General features: G+C 41.3%; 2 protein-coding genes across 3 annotated transcripts in view; both read right to left on the bottom strand.

The window, feature by feature from the left end:
- Positions 1–2,031: 2,031 nt before the first annotated feature.
- On the bottom strand, positions 2,032–10,056 carry LOC135233232 (AT-rich interactive domain-containing protein 1B-like). Of its 2 annotated transcripts, XM_064296560.1 has the most exons (6): positions 9,750–10,056; positions 8,496–8,676; positions 8,243–8,295; positions 5,828–5,925; positions 5,200–5,356; positions 2,032–4,570 (listed from the first exon to the last, which is right to left on the bottom strand). In XM_064296560.1, the coding sequence occupies exons 2-6, from the start codon at positions 8,638–8,640 to the stop codon at positions 3,224–3,226; spliced, it is 1,800 nt and encodes a 599-aa protein (XP_064152630.1). In that variant the 5' UTR covers positions 8,641–8,676; positions 9,750–10,056; the 3' UTR covers positions 2,032–3,223. The 2 variants fall into 2 exon arrangements, with proteins under 2 accessions (XP_064152630.1, XP_064152631.1); XM_064296561.1 differs by lacking the exon at positions 9,750–10,056 and having other exon boundaries at positions 8,496–9,739.
- Positions 10,057–10,210: 154 nt separating this feature from the next.
- Positions 10,211–15,630, bottom strand: part of si:dkey-40c11.2 (drebrin-like protein B) — a 43,395-nt gene continuing 37,975 nt past the window's right edge. Inside the window, exon 16 of the mRNA XM_064353218.1 lies at positions 10,211–14,797. Within this exon, the coding sequence (XP_064209288.1) occupies positions 14,661–14,797 (137 nt within the window). The 3' untranslated portion in view covers positions 10,211–14,660. The remainder of the gene's footprint in view (positions 14,798–15,630) is intronic.

The following is a 15,630-nucleotide window of genomic DNA, read 5'->3' as shown; positions in this document are numbered from 1 at the left end:
ATCAATACTTTTAATGGCAGGCCTGGATTTTGTGCAGTCTGAATGAATGAGTTATTGACGGTGTATGTCTTGTATGTGTAACTTGGCATTTCTGTACGTTGAAAACGTGTTTTTTATGAGATACCATATTACTTAGCTGAAGCTGAAGTATACTTGGGTTAAGCAGCAAGACAATGATCCAAAACACAAAAGCAAGTCTACATCTGAACGGCTGATAACAAAATGAAAGTTTTGGTGTGGCCTAGTCAAAATCCTGACTTGAAACGAGCAGTTCATTCTTGAAAACCTATCAATTTGTCTGAATTAAAGCAGTTCTGCAAAGAAAAGTGGGCTAAAATTTCTCCACAGCAATGTGAAAGAGTGATCAAATTATAACAGATGTATGGTTACAGTTATTGCTGCTAAAGGTGGTACAACTAGCTACTGAGTTTGAGGGGGAAATTACTTTTTAAAATGGGGGGTATTGTTGTTTATTAACTTTTTTCATTAAATAAATATAATTATTTGAAAAATGTGTTTTGTGTTTACTCAGGTTCCCTATGTCTAATATTACATTCTGTCTAAAGATCTGAAAACATTCATGACAAATGTATGACAAATATTCAATGATAGAGGTAATCAGGCAAAATGTTTTCACAGCACTGTACCAGAAAGGTGGCTAAGCAAGTCTTTCCTGACTCAAGTTAACAATGCTTTTAGATATGTAATGGAACAAATTCTGTGAAATGGTAACCCTCCAGCCAAGAGTGCAATAAATAGTTATACTTGCAAAACCACTCATGCCTTCCTGTCAAAGGGGAATGAAATTGATGTATACTTTTGAGTAAGTGCATTAATGGTGCACATAGATCAGGACAGAAATTGCCTGAAGCTCACAGCCAGTCCTGGCAGAGTTGCATGTTTCATGAATAAAAGCAGGGACAAATCAATGAGTTCAGGTATTTATAGATATTTATATGCTAGCTTGTTTTTGACTTTTGTAGTTCCATTGTGGCAAACCCCTTATTAACACTATCGTTCCTCAGAATACTTGAGGAAGTTCAGTCACTAATGTAGAAATGACCAGTTAGAGCTACTCAATGACTTTTTCAGTACCATTATAGCAAACCCCTTATTAGCACTCTTTCCTCAGACACCTTGAGGAAGTTCAGTCGGTAATGTAGGAATTAACAGCTAGAGCAGGGATGCCAGACTCCAGTAATGGAGGGCCACAGTGTCTGCATTTTTGTGTGCATTTCAGCATGAAGTTAATGGAAGTTGCTGATTGCTTGAAGTCCACACACCTTCATTCTGAAACCTAAAATGGCTGCTAATTGACTGGAATCATAAAACCTGCAGAACACTAAAGCACTCCTAAGTCTCTTGGAATTATTTCTACAGGTAGTGACATACCTGTACTTTTGTATGGGAGCACGGGTTTGAAGTGGTTAAAACCCTGGTTCCAAAACAAGGTAGTGAGCTGAATGTTGTACAGGAAGCATCTGCACACCAACAATTGCTGCAATGTTATCATAAATGAGATTTTGTCCAGTAGCACTCAAAGATTCCCTGAAAATGAAGAGGTTGACATAGTGGTGCCATTCAGGGCGAAGTATAGGTCCAGCAGGGGAGAGAAATTAGATGAGTTTTAACTGGAGTTTTAACCAAGTTGAGCTTAAGTCAATTATTTGTCATCCAACTTGAAATATTTTGTGTACGTAATGGAGGGGAGGAAGGAGAGAACAAGTTGCACGTCATCTGTGTAGGAAGAAGTCAGGCTATGAGCGATGACAGAGTCAAGAAATTTGGTTTATAGAGATAAGAGGAGAGGGCCAAGGACTGAACCCTGGGGGACACCTGTTAACGGTTCCTGAAGTCTCGAAACTGTGTGGCCCACCCAATACAACCATGCAACCTGGAAGGAAGGACAGTCAAGGTAGGAAGCAAGCCGGTGGTGAGCTGAAATATTAGTGTTTGTGAGGGAGTACTGAACCGCAGTTAGTGTGTTTTACACCACACACACTGGTTCCATTAAAAGCCATCATACAGCGCTTCCAATACAGTATTTTATTCTGCACTTGTAAAAAATATTACAAACACTTCAAAGGCAGATATTTACAGAGTATTGTAAAAAAAAAAATATAACAATATGCATACACAACAGGAAAACATGACAGCATAAAGCTCACAGCTTTGTTTCATAATACATATCACAGCTTTTGTTTTGTTAGAAGTTTGCTTGTTTCGAATGTTAACAAGACTAGAAGAATAGGTAAAGACATGATGTATGTGTAGATGTCTGTGTTATGTCAGAACGTCTTGACATAAAGCCAAAGGGTTTATGAGATGAGTATGTTTGTAATGAGGTTGCTATGAAAACAAAGTTGACTCACACAGTACAACAATCAGTTGGATCTTTGTACATCCAACTTCTTATCCTCACATTTCACAGGATTGTGGATACTATTTCCACACTATTTCCATTTATGTACATTCATTGATTAGATTATCAATGCATAAACAATGCAGACTACAACAGAAAATAATTTCTTGCTACATATACAGTATATATACAACATTGTCCCATGTATATTCTATATTGTTCCATTACTTTTTACAATTGGTGACACTATTAATTTCATTCACAAGATTAATATGGAGCAAATAAGGCTTTGACTACTTTATAACACACAAAATCTCTTGCCATAGATGTCAAAACCTTGAAAGATAATTCCTTTATATTCTCATATATTTTACAAAGGAACAATTTTTCATAAAATAAGAAACATAAATATGTCTACATCATACAGTAATGTAAGGTGGTTTTTTAAAAATTGGCTAGCCTTAGCTAATAAAAAAGGAAAACAAGAGAAAACTAATTTACATTACCCAGAGGCTTTAAGCCTCTTGTCTTAAATTTGAGAATGCACATAATATATACATTCACAGCAATGCCCAGTTAATGCCCTCTGAAGTCGCCGAACCTGCATGTCTTTGGTTTTTGAGAGGAAACCAGAGTATCCAGAGAAAACCCAAGGGGAGGAGGAGAGAACTTGCAAACTCCACACAGAAAGGCCCCCTGCCAGGATTCGAACCCATGAACCTTCTGTGAATAACGTGAAGGACTGCGATTGGACCCGGGATAAATGTTGCCCCTTTTGTGCTGGCCGCAGTTCTGGAATGTTCACTTGCGGCCTCCGGAACAGGGGCCCCTTGGGTCACTGGCAGGAGTCCTGTCAGGTCCCTAATATGAGCCAGAGAGGAGCTGTCTTAAGCTCCAGTACTCCGCAGGGGTTAAGCGCATTAGCAGGGATGGAGAGGTGTCGCCCTTGAGCACTTCAGAGGGCCCCATCGTTGTTGCTGGGATACCTTTCAGCGGCTCCAGTGCTACGCCGGGCCCCAGGGTGGACTGGGAGGGTTCCTGCGTGCTTCCTGCAGAGCCCGGGGGGTACCGTGTGGAGGGCGTTGGCCAGGCGCTGGGGCATAGTCTGCCTGCCAGGAGCTCCTGAGCCTCCAGCCACCCCTGGTGAAATGGCCCCAGGGCTTTGGGGTCTCTGCACCACGGGTGCGGCCAGTGGGCGTTACCATGGCGATCTGACACTGGCTCCCTGTCCTGCCACCTGTCACACAGCGATCCCCGGTGAGTGGGACGAAGGCTCTCCTCTCCTTTTACGATACCGTTCCAGTGTACAGACTCCCCAAACGAGCTCCTCCTGTCCGGATCTCGAAATGAGAATCCCAGCTCGGACGCATCATCATGCTTTGTGGGGCGTGGTTCCGTGACGCCCTGTTGACACCACTGTTTCCCTGATGATGTCACCACTCCCTCTGCTCCCCTGAATCTGGCTTTGAGCAGAAGCGAAGCAAATTCTGTCTGCATTTTTCCCAAGGAGCCAGCAGAGGGGTTGGAAAAGGAATGGTTGAGTTTGAAGGGCCCCTCCACCTCTCCTGTCTGCAGGGGGTATTTCCGCTCTTGGGTCTTGTTAACGGTGATGTCCGGTGGGCCGCAGGTGCTTCTCAGTGGGGGTGGGGGGTAGAGGTAAGTGTTGGTAGGGGGTGGGGAGGACAGAGAAATGTCACTGGAGGTGGTCAGGTCAATGATTTTTTCCTGGACACTAATGGACTCAAATTCCAATTGAGTCTGTTCAGCTTCTCTAGTTGGCAGGTTACTCGGCAACCTGTACACATTTCCCTCTTGAAAACACCAGGCTTGATACAGGGAGGACACCCGGTTCAAGAACTTGGGCACTTTCTTGTCGGTGGGCGGGGTGAAGGAAGGCAGTCGCTGGCCCACGGGGTCCCGCCCACGCCCCCAGCAGCTGAGGTTTAGCGGCTGCTCGTAGCCAGAGGAGGAGCCAATCTGCCTCAAACTGTCAATCACTGCCCGTTCGGCCAATGACCTTAGCTCCTGGTGGGAGTGGGAGTGGAGGTAGGGATGTAGCCGGGGGTGCACATGGGGTTGATTGTTGGTTTGAGGAGGTGGAATGTTGGGGTACAGAGTGTGGTAGGAGGGTGGGTCCCCATTCAGTTGGTAGTCCGTTGTTTTTGGGGTGATCCTTACTGTGCAGTCTGTAGAGATGTCCGGAGATCTCTGGCAACACAGGGGAAGAGAAGGACGATTAAATTAAAGGATAATTACACCCTAGATCACTTTTTTTATCAGTAAATGTGCTTGTATGAAACATTTTAATCCATGCCATTATTTCAACATTTCTGAAACAATATCATTTGGCAGAAAAAACATCTTGGTGCTCCTCTCTAGCATTTAAAAAATGCTTTCTGTATTCCACTCTGGCCCTGCCCAAATCATGATGTCAGCATAGCTTTATGGAAGTACTACCAAGTCATATAAATGTCAATCAAGATATCTAGCTGGAAAATTGTTGCCGCCCACAAATTTGTATGTTTACTTTTTAATACAACAGAACACTGCCAGCACCTGATTGGCTAGATTGGTCTCCACCTGATGTTTTCAAACTGGAGAGACATGTCGGCCTGTTCCTAAACCTTCTCATATTCCATCCAAACAGTCCACTAAAATGCATTTCTGAAAACATTTGAGGCGAGAAATAGGCCTTGTAATTGCTGAATCTTGATTTATATTTGATTTGCAATGCCCAGTCTGACAGTTTGTTATATAATAACATAAATGTATTTGACTGCAGCTGGGGCTGTGAGTGGAGGTTAGGGGTGGAGAGGAGAGGAGAGGGAGGTGCGTACCTGGGTGAGTGTAGGATTTGGGAGTGTGCAGGCTGCACTGCGTTTACTACCCCTCAAGCTCTCCTCATCCTGCAATGAGGGGCTGTGGTGACGGGGGCGTTTTAGACTGGGGGGCGGAGTCTTCTGCATCAGGTGACGGTCGTAGGGCAGAAGGAGCCTGGGAAAGCAGTACAATGAGAACAGAGCACCAGACACATATGCATATGCAAACACACTCTCACGCACGCACACACACACACATACACATGCACGCACACACGTAAACGCACACACACACAGTGCCACCACACTTAGGATGCTACCACATTCACAGTGTCACGCAGCACTACCACAAAGAGCTCTAACACACCTCGCACATGGCACCAACATGCAAACCATCCATACATACATACATACATGCACACATACATACAGTGCATACATACATACATTCAAATGTAAATACACACACACACACACACACACACCAGCAGGGAGGAATTCTAGCTCCAGATGCGTCAGGAGCAAACCCATGTGATCAGGGTGATCAGAGAGAGGAAGGCCACGGAAAGGCTCACGGTCAAACAAAGCAAGGGCAGCGGCAGAAGCCGTCCCGCCAGCGCGGGGCCTGCGGAGGCCTGTGTCTCACTTTTCGTAGTGCCGACGGGTGCTGGTGGCCGCGCTGGTGCTCCGGGGGTCCGCCCCCAACATGCTGTACACCTGCTTCCACTTCTGCTGCGCCGTCACCTGGGAGAGAGGGGCAGAGGCGCACCTGGACGTCAGCTTCAGGTCTGAATCAAATAACTTCCCCAAATCAGGGCCGCCCGACCCTGTTCCTGGAGATCGACTATCCTGCATGCTTTCAGTGCAACCCTAACCCCTCATTGAACAGCTAGAGATCTCATTGAGCTACTAATTAGATGAATCAGGTGTGCCTGCTTAGGGTTTAAATGAAAACCTACTGGACAGTGGATCTCCAGGAACAGGGTTGGACAACCCTGCTCTAAATTCTGTATCCCTTCTTCCTGTTGGAAATTTCAACATATTTTCGCCAACATACACAAGAAAATTATTTCATGTGATTGCATGTATTGGCTAGTAGCATTGAAAAAAAAAAAGATCAGGGACTCTTTTCCAATTTTACAGGCATATGTATTCAAATATATTCAGGACCTTTCAGCAAGATGTGATAGCAGACCTACGACGAGAAAGTAGCATTACACAGACAGACGTCAAGCTGCAACCAGACAGTTGCATTACACTGCAAATCATTATCTAGTTGTCCTTGCCTGAGATGACATCTTAAAAATGACTAAAAATGTTTTTCATTGCTATGTACTGGAAATATTCAAGTTATGTGGGCTTAGCTCAAGGGAACTATGCCAGCTCTTCAGCACGGTCTCTTATCGGCTCTTGAGTGAGGCACTTAAGGCTATATTGCTTCAATAAATATTCAGCTGTAAAAAAGGATTGCGTGTAAAAAATGAAAAGCAAGTTGTACAAGCTGCTGTGGATAAGAGCAACTTATAAATAAAAAACGAGAATGTAAAACGTGATGTAAAATGTAAACTTAACATTGTTTGATTGTTTCATTGTATATCTTGCTGTTCTATGACAGACCCACACAAAGGCACACACGTACACAAGCATAAACACACACACACACAATAATAATAAATGACTACAATAACCAGGAATAAAACCTTCAGCTTTTCAGTTATAAAAGACATTCCTGTGGCATTCAGCACGTTTCTGCACACAACTTTTCACAAAAGAACAAAAAAAACCTTTGAATCAAAAGCCTTTTTGTTTGATTCTAACAAAAGTAAAACATCTCTTTTTTTTAAACAATTTTTTTTTCACACAAAATGTGTGGTAAGCAAATCATTACCTGTATGTTGTATATTCAGTGTCAAACTACTTTGCATTTGGCCATCCCCCAAAGAGATCCCAGAAGTCATTTTACTGTAAGTGGAGTCTCCTTTCATGCATTTGGCCAACTTGTTAAACCCATGTAGCTCAATAGACTGGGATCCACTGGCTAATGTTTTATGTGACCTTTGACCCGGGCTAACTGGGATGGATTGAATCTGTCTCTAATTACATTTCTCTCTGGCAGTCTGGGAAGAGATGGGGCTCCTTAGAAACCCACGGCAAGAAAAATGTTATCAGGAGGGAACAGGTCTTCTGCTAGAGGTTCTGAGTCCTTTAAATTGACATCCTGTAGCAGGAAGTACTGTAAAATGAACTGCTGTTCTACTGTACGTAATGTATAGTGCTTAAGGAAAAAAACATCATATCCATGAAAAAGTAATAATAAAAAATATTAAACTAAAACTTAAAATGCTTATTATTCTCTTTTAGTCTAGATATTGATTATTGGGCTGACATGATATAAAATTTGATCCAAAAGTTGATTTTATTAAGCACAACTTTCAAGCATCTCGCTGTTTAACTCAGAATTTCAGAATTTTACTTACTTTACTGTATAATCATCGATCGTGAAATATGATGGGTTTAGTTATCTCAAATATTTGAATTGGAAAAACATTTTGGGTCCTGCCAGCTGAATATAAGCAAATATACTACAATATATGTCAATAATATCTGAAATATCCAAGCATTTAAAACATTCAAGCAATGTTAAAGGAAAAACAGACATTCACAAAGCCTCCTCAAGCATGGATAATGACTTAATTAAACCTGAATCCTTTATGAGAAAATTATTTATGAAGGATTAAAAGACATGTCCTCAAATGTGACAGAACACATGATATCTCTTGACTGAAGGGTTTACCCTTGACCAAATGCTAATTATGGCCTTATGTTATGCTTTGGTAATAATGAAGTTATTCACGAAGCCTTTCATGTTTCATATTTTCATTTTTATACAGTATGACCAATGTTCATTTTTAGTGTGGATGGTATATGTGCAAATTTTTGGAATATATATTTTTAATTCAAGAACAAAGTGTTAATTGATTCTACAAGTGGTTGTGTTTCCTAGTGGACAATTCAGTAGGCGTAAGATCAGAATCTGACACGGGACTGTCAAAACTCCTACCTGATCAAAGCCTCCCAGTTTCTGCACGGTCTTGTACAGCAAAAACAGATCAACTGGAAAGAAAAATAAATCATTTTTGATTTAAATTGATAATAGTTTTCTATAGGCTCCACCCAATAGTCTCCAAATCAGTACGTATGCATTTCTATGTTTGTGCAGGTGGTTGTGTGTGTTCGTGGATGTGCATGTGTGCAGCTGTACATGTGCATATGTTCATGCATATGTGTGTGTGTGTGTATGTGTTTTCACTCACGTTCCTTGAAGCCTAGCTGCGGTATCCTTTCAATGGGTAGATCTCTGCTGTCCATGAACTGAAAGAGGTCCTTCAGGAAGTGAGCCTTCACCCGAACCTCCCACTCATTCGAAGGCTGAGCTCCCTCTGCCTCCTCAGCCAACATAGTGCCCCACCTGGTGCACAAGCACTGTGTTCAACCCTTTAAGGAATAAGGTATCACAAATATGTGACTATAATATTCTTAACTGAACATTCTAATGCTGATGTAAAAATCACGACTGGCAATTGAAAGCAATGTGGTTCCGGAAACATCGACTTATAATTTTGAAAAAAAAAAGAAAAAAGAAACATTCCAAAAAACCTGCTCTTCAGAGGGTTGATCATAACCACACCTGCCACAAAGGGCTTTTGAGCAGGGGACAATGGAAACACCCCAGTGAAGAATCAGGAAAACTTGTCTGGAATTCAGGGGTGACGTCATGATACATTTCCTACCATACGCTGTTTTGAATTTATGGATGGAATGCTTAGCTGGCTCTGCCAAGATAAATAGACTGGAATTCAGACACTGATATTGTTTGAGATAAAAGTCCAGTTAACATGGCTGCGTAATGAGTTGTAAAGGTGGTTCTTCCATAAATTTAACACTTCTTTCTCTTCCATGTAATTTTTAACATGTTTGGCTTCAAAAAAAGTGGGAATGTTTCATTGATTTTGTTGTCAGGATGAACACATAATCTTATCTGCCAACAGCAAATTTATGAACTCACAGGGGTTAAATTCCATGTAATGCATTTGATATAATTCAAATGCAACATTTGCCTGTTGGGTTAAGCCACTCACAAACCTGCAACTGAATAATTTAAAAACAAGGTAACCAAGGTTACCAGATATTTTAATTGCCTAGTCTCTGCTATTTTAAAACTTTTTGCCAATTATCAGTACCAAATGCAGATAATTATTTATTTCTAAACAACACAAAAATTTTGTGCCTGTGCAAGCAACAATGTCTATAATTAAAATTTAAAATTTTGGAAACACAATTTTCTATATGTGTATTATTTTGTTAAATTCAAAATGTTATATCCACTGTATTATATTATTAAATAGTCTTAAGTGTAAAGCCCAGAGACATCAATATTATTTCATTTCAAAATCTTAGGGCTTTGTAAACAGATAGCAGTGCCCATCTTATTTACTTGCAGAACTCACAGACAGCACAGTTTAAAACAGCTATTAAAAATTATGGTTGTTAAATTAAACTCTTCTTACCTGTTGCTAGATAACAGGTCGAGCACAGGCTCCAAAACACTTTTTCTTTCTTTCCGATCCCTCTCTCGTTAAGTCTCTTGTAAGTCTGATGAACTTGGCTACTGTACACAGAACTGTAATCTCTGCCGCAGGATTCCTTCTCCTGTACCTGAGTGACATAAACAGCTCACCTCTGGGAGTGTTGTGTGTGCGTATCTGTTGAAATCCAAGTGCTCACACCGGTTTTCTTTTTTGTTTTTTTGCAGGACGGGTGCCAAGGCACATGATCACGTTATTACACAGGCTATGAACTATTGGCAACGGCAACCATCCTGCTTATTCAAAATCAAACATAATTAAGTCAAGCGTTCCTCGATTACAATAATTTGACTTACACTATATAAGTACTTACACTAAAGCGAAGGAAACATTTATTCTAGTATTTTTACGCATATGAATTCCAAAGCTGACATGCTGACACATTCAGAGTTGTTTGCGTTTATTTTACCACATGATTGCATGACAGAAAACGATAGGAACCAATGACATAACAAGGGGCAGTGAAAGTCCATGCAGTTTCCATCATGAGACAAGGGCAAATCAGTGCAGTAAATAGCTCACACACGATAAAACCAAATATTGCATACACATATTTATGCATTCTAAAAGAAATAAAAGATTTTCAAAGGAAGGGCTGATAAAAAAGCAAAAAAAAAAATCTGATTAATTTTATAGATGGCGAGTGAAAAGGGATATAGAATTTACAAAATGGCTATGCAGTGTGAAAGCATAAATACATTTCATATGCCATAAGGTGCATTTTATTCAGTGGAATAGCCAGGAATGTTAAATTACAAGTCAGTCGCAAAAAACAGAAGAAAAAAAAGACTATAACTATGAATGCATCATGTTTGCAAAAAATGCGTTGAATACATTTAAAACTGTCAAAGAATGATAGAATGAAGAATTCCAAACACAAGGTTTACTTTATGGCATTTGGGACTGCGAAAAACCAGGTGATCTGGTGATCTTTTAATTAAAAATACAATTGAAATAAAAAACCATTATACACATGAAACAGTCAAGAGGAAAGCACACCCAAACAAGATCTGATTGACCTCAAAATAGTATTGCAGTCCATTCCACTACATCTCCTAATCCAGAGCACAATTAAATGAAATATACTTTATATTTCTATAGGAATAAAAATAATTTGGGCCCCACATTTCACCATAAAGTGTGTCAATATACAAAATGGACAGTATATTTCTTGTATCACATGTCATTGTCACTGTTCATTCATAAAAGCAATAGAAAAATGCATCCATACATTTTTAAAAGTCTGCTTTATCTAATGCTCGATTTACACTGTCTTTTTTTTTCTGATTAAAAAAAACTGACTATCCAAAACGTTAGCGTGTTTTGGTTCACAAGATGGTTTGGAATTCAGGGAACTGTGTTTTCAATATTTAATGTTCTGTGATCCTTGCTCCTTTTATAGCAAACTTATTATTTCACTGTTGAGGCACTGAAACCATTATTTCGACCATAGACTAATATCTTTAAAAACACTTGAAATTCCTTGAAGAATTAATATTTTATCACCTCTTCCCACCAGCTCACCCCACTAGCTGGTGGGCCTGGAGCCCTCGCGCACAGAGCAAAGGCAATTCATTTTTCACGAGAGGGAACACTGACCTAGAAAGCACTTAAAAGGCCACTTACTGGGATTTGCATGCCCACACATCGCATTAACGGCTATAACGGTCTTCACATTCAGGCAACTTCTGAGATAAAATTAATTTGCGTAATTGTTTTATGCGAAGCAAATTAATTTCAGGATACTAAGATTCGCAGCATTCCCTACGCACGCACGCACACACACGCGTGCACGCACACACTCATGCACGCACACACACGCACACACACACACACCAATACGGCATGAGGGCAGAGGCTGTTGTTGACAATAAACTATTGGTTTTATGGTGAAGGAAGAAGAAAAGGCGTTTGGATCCATGATGCATGCTGCAGCGGTGCTTCTCAGTGCACTGCCCCCTCCCCCCCTCCCCCCCTCCTACAGAGCATGTACCCTAATCCTTCCAATGGCTACAGAGCTAAGAAATCAGGCAGCTCCCCAAGGCAATGTCAATTATGTATTCTTTAATTTTGGAATCACTTAAATATTTCAACAACAAAAAAAAAATCCTGCTACAAACTCACTAGGGCGGGTCTCGGCTGAGAAAATATCAAACAATGACTGGAACTATGAACACGTTAAAAACAAGTTTCCTCAAACAAGTTTCCTGTTTGCGATCCTCAGTTCATGAAGAATAAGGTAATGTGTTCTCTCAAGAAGTTCTCTCAATGTCCTCTCTAAAGAAATGTAAACATGTTAAGGATTACCAAAGTTTTCTGCTTGAAAAACAAAATGCATCAATCTTTATGCAGGGGCGGTGTGGTGCTACTCTTTGTAATTACAATAAGAAGGCTTTTTAATTTATAACTAACAGAATCAGCATTCCCCAGATGAATACCACATTTGAACTGCAAAAAATCTCTTTACATTTACAGCCGTGTTTCATAAAACATGCCTTTACTATAACACGTTGCCAACAGAAGACAACATATAACAAGAGGATAATAGGATAGTTCACTTTCTGGAGTTTGTTGATATAACTGCAGTTTATATGTACATTTTATTAAGGTTTTTGTGTGTGATCAAGCATATTTTAGATACTTTCACTAGTTTTTGGTGATCTGCTGACTTTACAATCGTGGGCATCAGGGCATTGATGGATTTGTGGTCTAAAATGAGAAAATACCCTTCAAGTCAAGCAGCTTGTACAGTGGCATTTCAGTTGGAACTGTTTCTTATGGCTGCACAACGTGTGTTCAAGAAAGTCATGGCTGGGCAGTAAAGGGGACTGAAGAGCACTTGCACTGCTTGCAGGAAGGAAAGAAGTCCTGCCACGATACGAAAACGTGTTTTTGTACAATTCAGGATTCATTTAAAGATTCTATTGATCACTTTTAAAGGATGCTGTGGTCCTGCTACAGTACTGACCCTTTCACACCTAAACACAGTCCGAGATCCTCAGGTAGAGCTCTCCTGGCTGTTCCACTGTCTCGGCGTAAGACTTGGGTGACTGGGCCTTTTTTGCCAGGGCCTCTAGATATTGGTATGACCAGCCTAAGGAGATTCGACTTGCGAAGTCTGTGTCCTCATTTAAATCACTCATTATTTGAGACTTGCTATTAATTCATGTATTTAATTGCTTTTTTTAATTTTAATTTTCATTGTACAACACTTTGCACTTATGTATTGATAAGTGTTATATAAATAAAGTTATTATTATTATTATTATTATTATTAGTATTATTATTATAATAAAATGAATCTGAAATCAGAAAGTGAACCTTTTCATCTGTAGATGTGACATACACACAGATTAGCTAAGTATGCAGCAAGCAAATGAAAAGTAATATAATTTCCTGCAGAGCAGAACAGTTTACAGTACTGTATAAATTAGCCCAAACAAACACGCCCAAGTTTGTATAGCAAGAATATGTATCGTGTGCATGGAGAACCGCAAACTACCAAACACACATTCTTCAGATAGGCACATCATTCTAAATTTAGACAATGAGTAGAAAGACCTGATCATAGCTTACAATGCCAAGTTATGATTAATGATGTCATCTCAAAAGGATGTCAACCAAGCCAAATAACCATGTCAACCAAGCCAAATAACAATTTTAACAGACTGAACTAGATAGGTAATCCAACAAAACGCTGATGGCAAATGCATGCATATTTTGATAGATATTCTTCTCGGCTTTGGGGCGGTCATATTTCCCAAGCTGCCCTCCTTGCATGTGAAATAAGCTGATCACCTTGTTAGTGCACATTTCAGAATAGACACACGAACAAGAATGATGGAGAATTATTGGAACAGGAAGACAGACTAGAAAGACAAGCCACGGCAGCATAAAGACAGCTACAGCATATTCAGAACAGAGGGAATTCATTATAACAATCTTAAACAAATAAAAAAGAAAAGGTATACTAAAATTAGCCCAGGGAAGAACAATATCACCATGACCAAAATGATAACTAATATGGTATCCAACCCCTCTTCGAGACTCATTGTCTGTGGACATGTATCAGATGAGCAGCATCTGAGCTTGTTGTGACCTCTGACCTCCTGCATGCGCCATCTGCATGTACTGCAGATACATTTCTCTGCATTGATGCAGGAGGAAAAGGGAGAGAGACTGCAGCATAACTGCAGCGACGTCATCACTGTTTTACTCAAAGTGTTCCACGGTATCATCCCATTGGCTGGGAGTGACCAGTCAAATGCCTCTGTCTGCTGGACTGTTGTGAAGCAGCATGCCTGTTGCTGCGTCTCTGCAAAGCCTAATTCTCAGAATAGAATAATTTTGGCTTCATATGAGGATAGGAAAAATTATGACCTTGCTCTGATGTCATACCCCAAAAAGTGATCTCAGATGATGCGAGCTGTTTTGCCATTACTTCACCCAGTCCACAAGCTAGACCCTTAGAGGCCAGGAGTGTGTTCAGCACCAATCAGAAGAGCGCTGGAATGTCGTAGTCCCCTCTGGATGCCATAGCTACACCATTTTCATAGTGTCCTGAAATATGTGCGTCTTTAACACGGGATCTGGTAGGTTGGTGGGTGTCATGGCTGATCTGAAATCTTGAATGCAGAACACCTTAGTGTTGGTCAGTCTATAGTATGGTCTCACCACTGTTCCTAGTCCCTGAGGAAGAGAGAGAAAGTATGTGTGTGTGTGCATGTGTATGTGTGTGCATGCGCGTGTGTGTTTATGTATGTGTTGTGTGTGTGTGTGTGTGTGTGTCTGTCTGCCTGTAAGAGCATTGCAGGAGCCTCGTGATACTCTCTCTTAGATGGTCTCCACGTAATTCGCTGGGAAGAGCCCTTGGCGGCCATCTTTGCTGCAGCCCCTCCACCAGGCTTTGTCCACGGCCTCCACGTCGCTGATGATGTCGCCAGGCTCCAGGGAGAGCTCTGATTCGTCCCCTGTATTGGGAGCAGGGGGAGACGGGGAGACGGGGAGACAGGGAGAGAGGGTGGGCGGAGGGGGGGAAGATGAGACAGGTCATATTTAAGTACTGCATACACTACAAAGGAGTCCTCCCCCAAAAAGAGATTTTACCCAAAACCTTCTATAGATCCTAATCTGCTGATTAATAATGCCTGATGTGCAAATCTTTTTTCCTTTTCCTTCCAAATTTTTAGGCATCCAGCCTAATCCGGAGGGCAAAGATGCAAAGACTAGCACTAGCCTCCTCTGATGCTAGGGAAGCAGCCACCACTTTTTTTTGCCACCTTGTTTGTCGCAACTAGTTACTGGGTAACACATGACACACTTTGGAGAAGAGCACCAATTGGGTCCTGTCATTCGCTGGAACCCCGCGTTTCAGTGGTCAGTCTAAACCCTGTGCCGTTATTAACCGTGCTACCAGGTCAGTCCCCGATGCGCAAGACTCAATGCGGTCCATGACTTGCATTTTTTTTTATCTTGCAGGTCTTTCCGGTAACTGTCACCGAGAGAAGCTATTTCAGGGAAATAATCTACTCCTTGGATGAAATAGCAGCCCTGCCGGTGGTTGGCCCCCGAGGAATTTTGGCAGGGAGCGCGCGCGCTATGCCGTCCGACCGGATGCCTGAATTACACCCATGCTAACAAACACCCCGACGCCTGACATTCCGTATCGCGAATTCTTGTGGGGACCTTGTGACAATTACTCAAGGCGCTGATACAATAGGGCGCGAGGTGTTAGCATTACCGCTCTCTCCCGTCACGAAAAGAATGCGGTTTTACGTGCTTACAGTATCTGACATGAAGAAGG

This window comes from Anguilla rostrata, chromosome 10 (assembly GCF_018555375.3).
Source record: "Anguilla rostrata isolate EN2019 chromosome 10, ASM1855537v3, whole genome shotgun sequence".
NCBI classification, from domain to species: domain Eukaryota; kingdom Metazoa; phylum Chordata; class Actinopteri; order Anguilliformes; family Anguillidae; genus Anguilla; species Anguilla rostrata.
The sequence above is the reverse complement of the archived record's forward strand: the minus strand, read 5'-3'. Positions and strand labels throughout refer to the sequence as shown.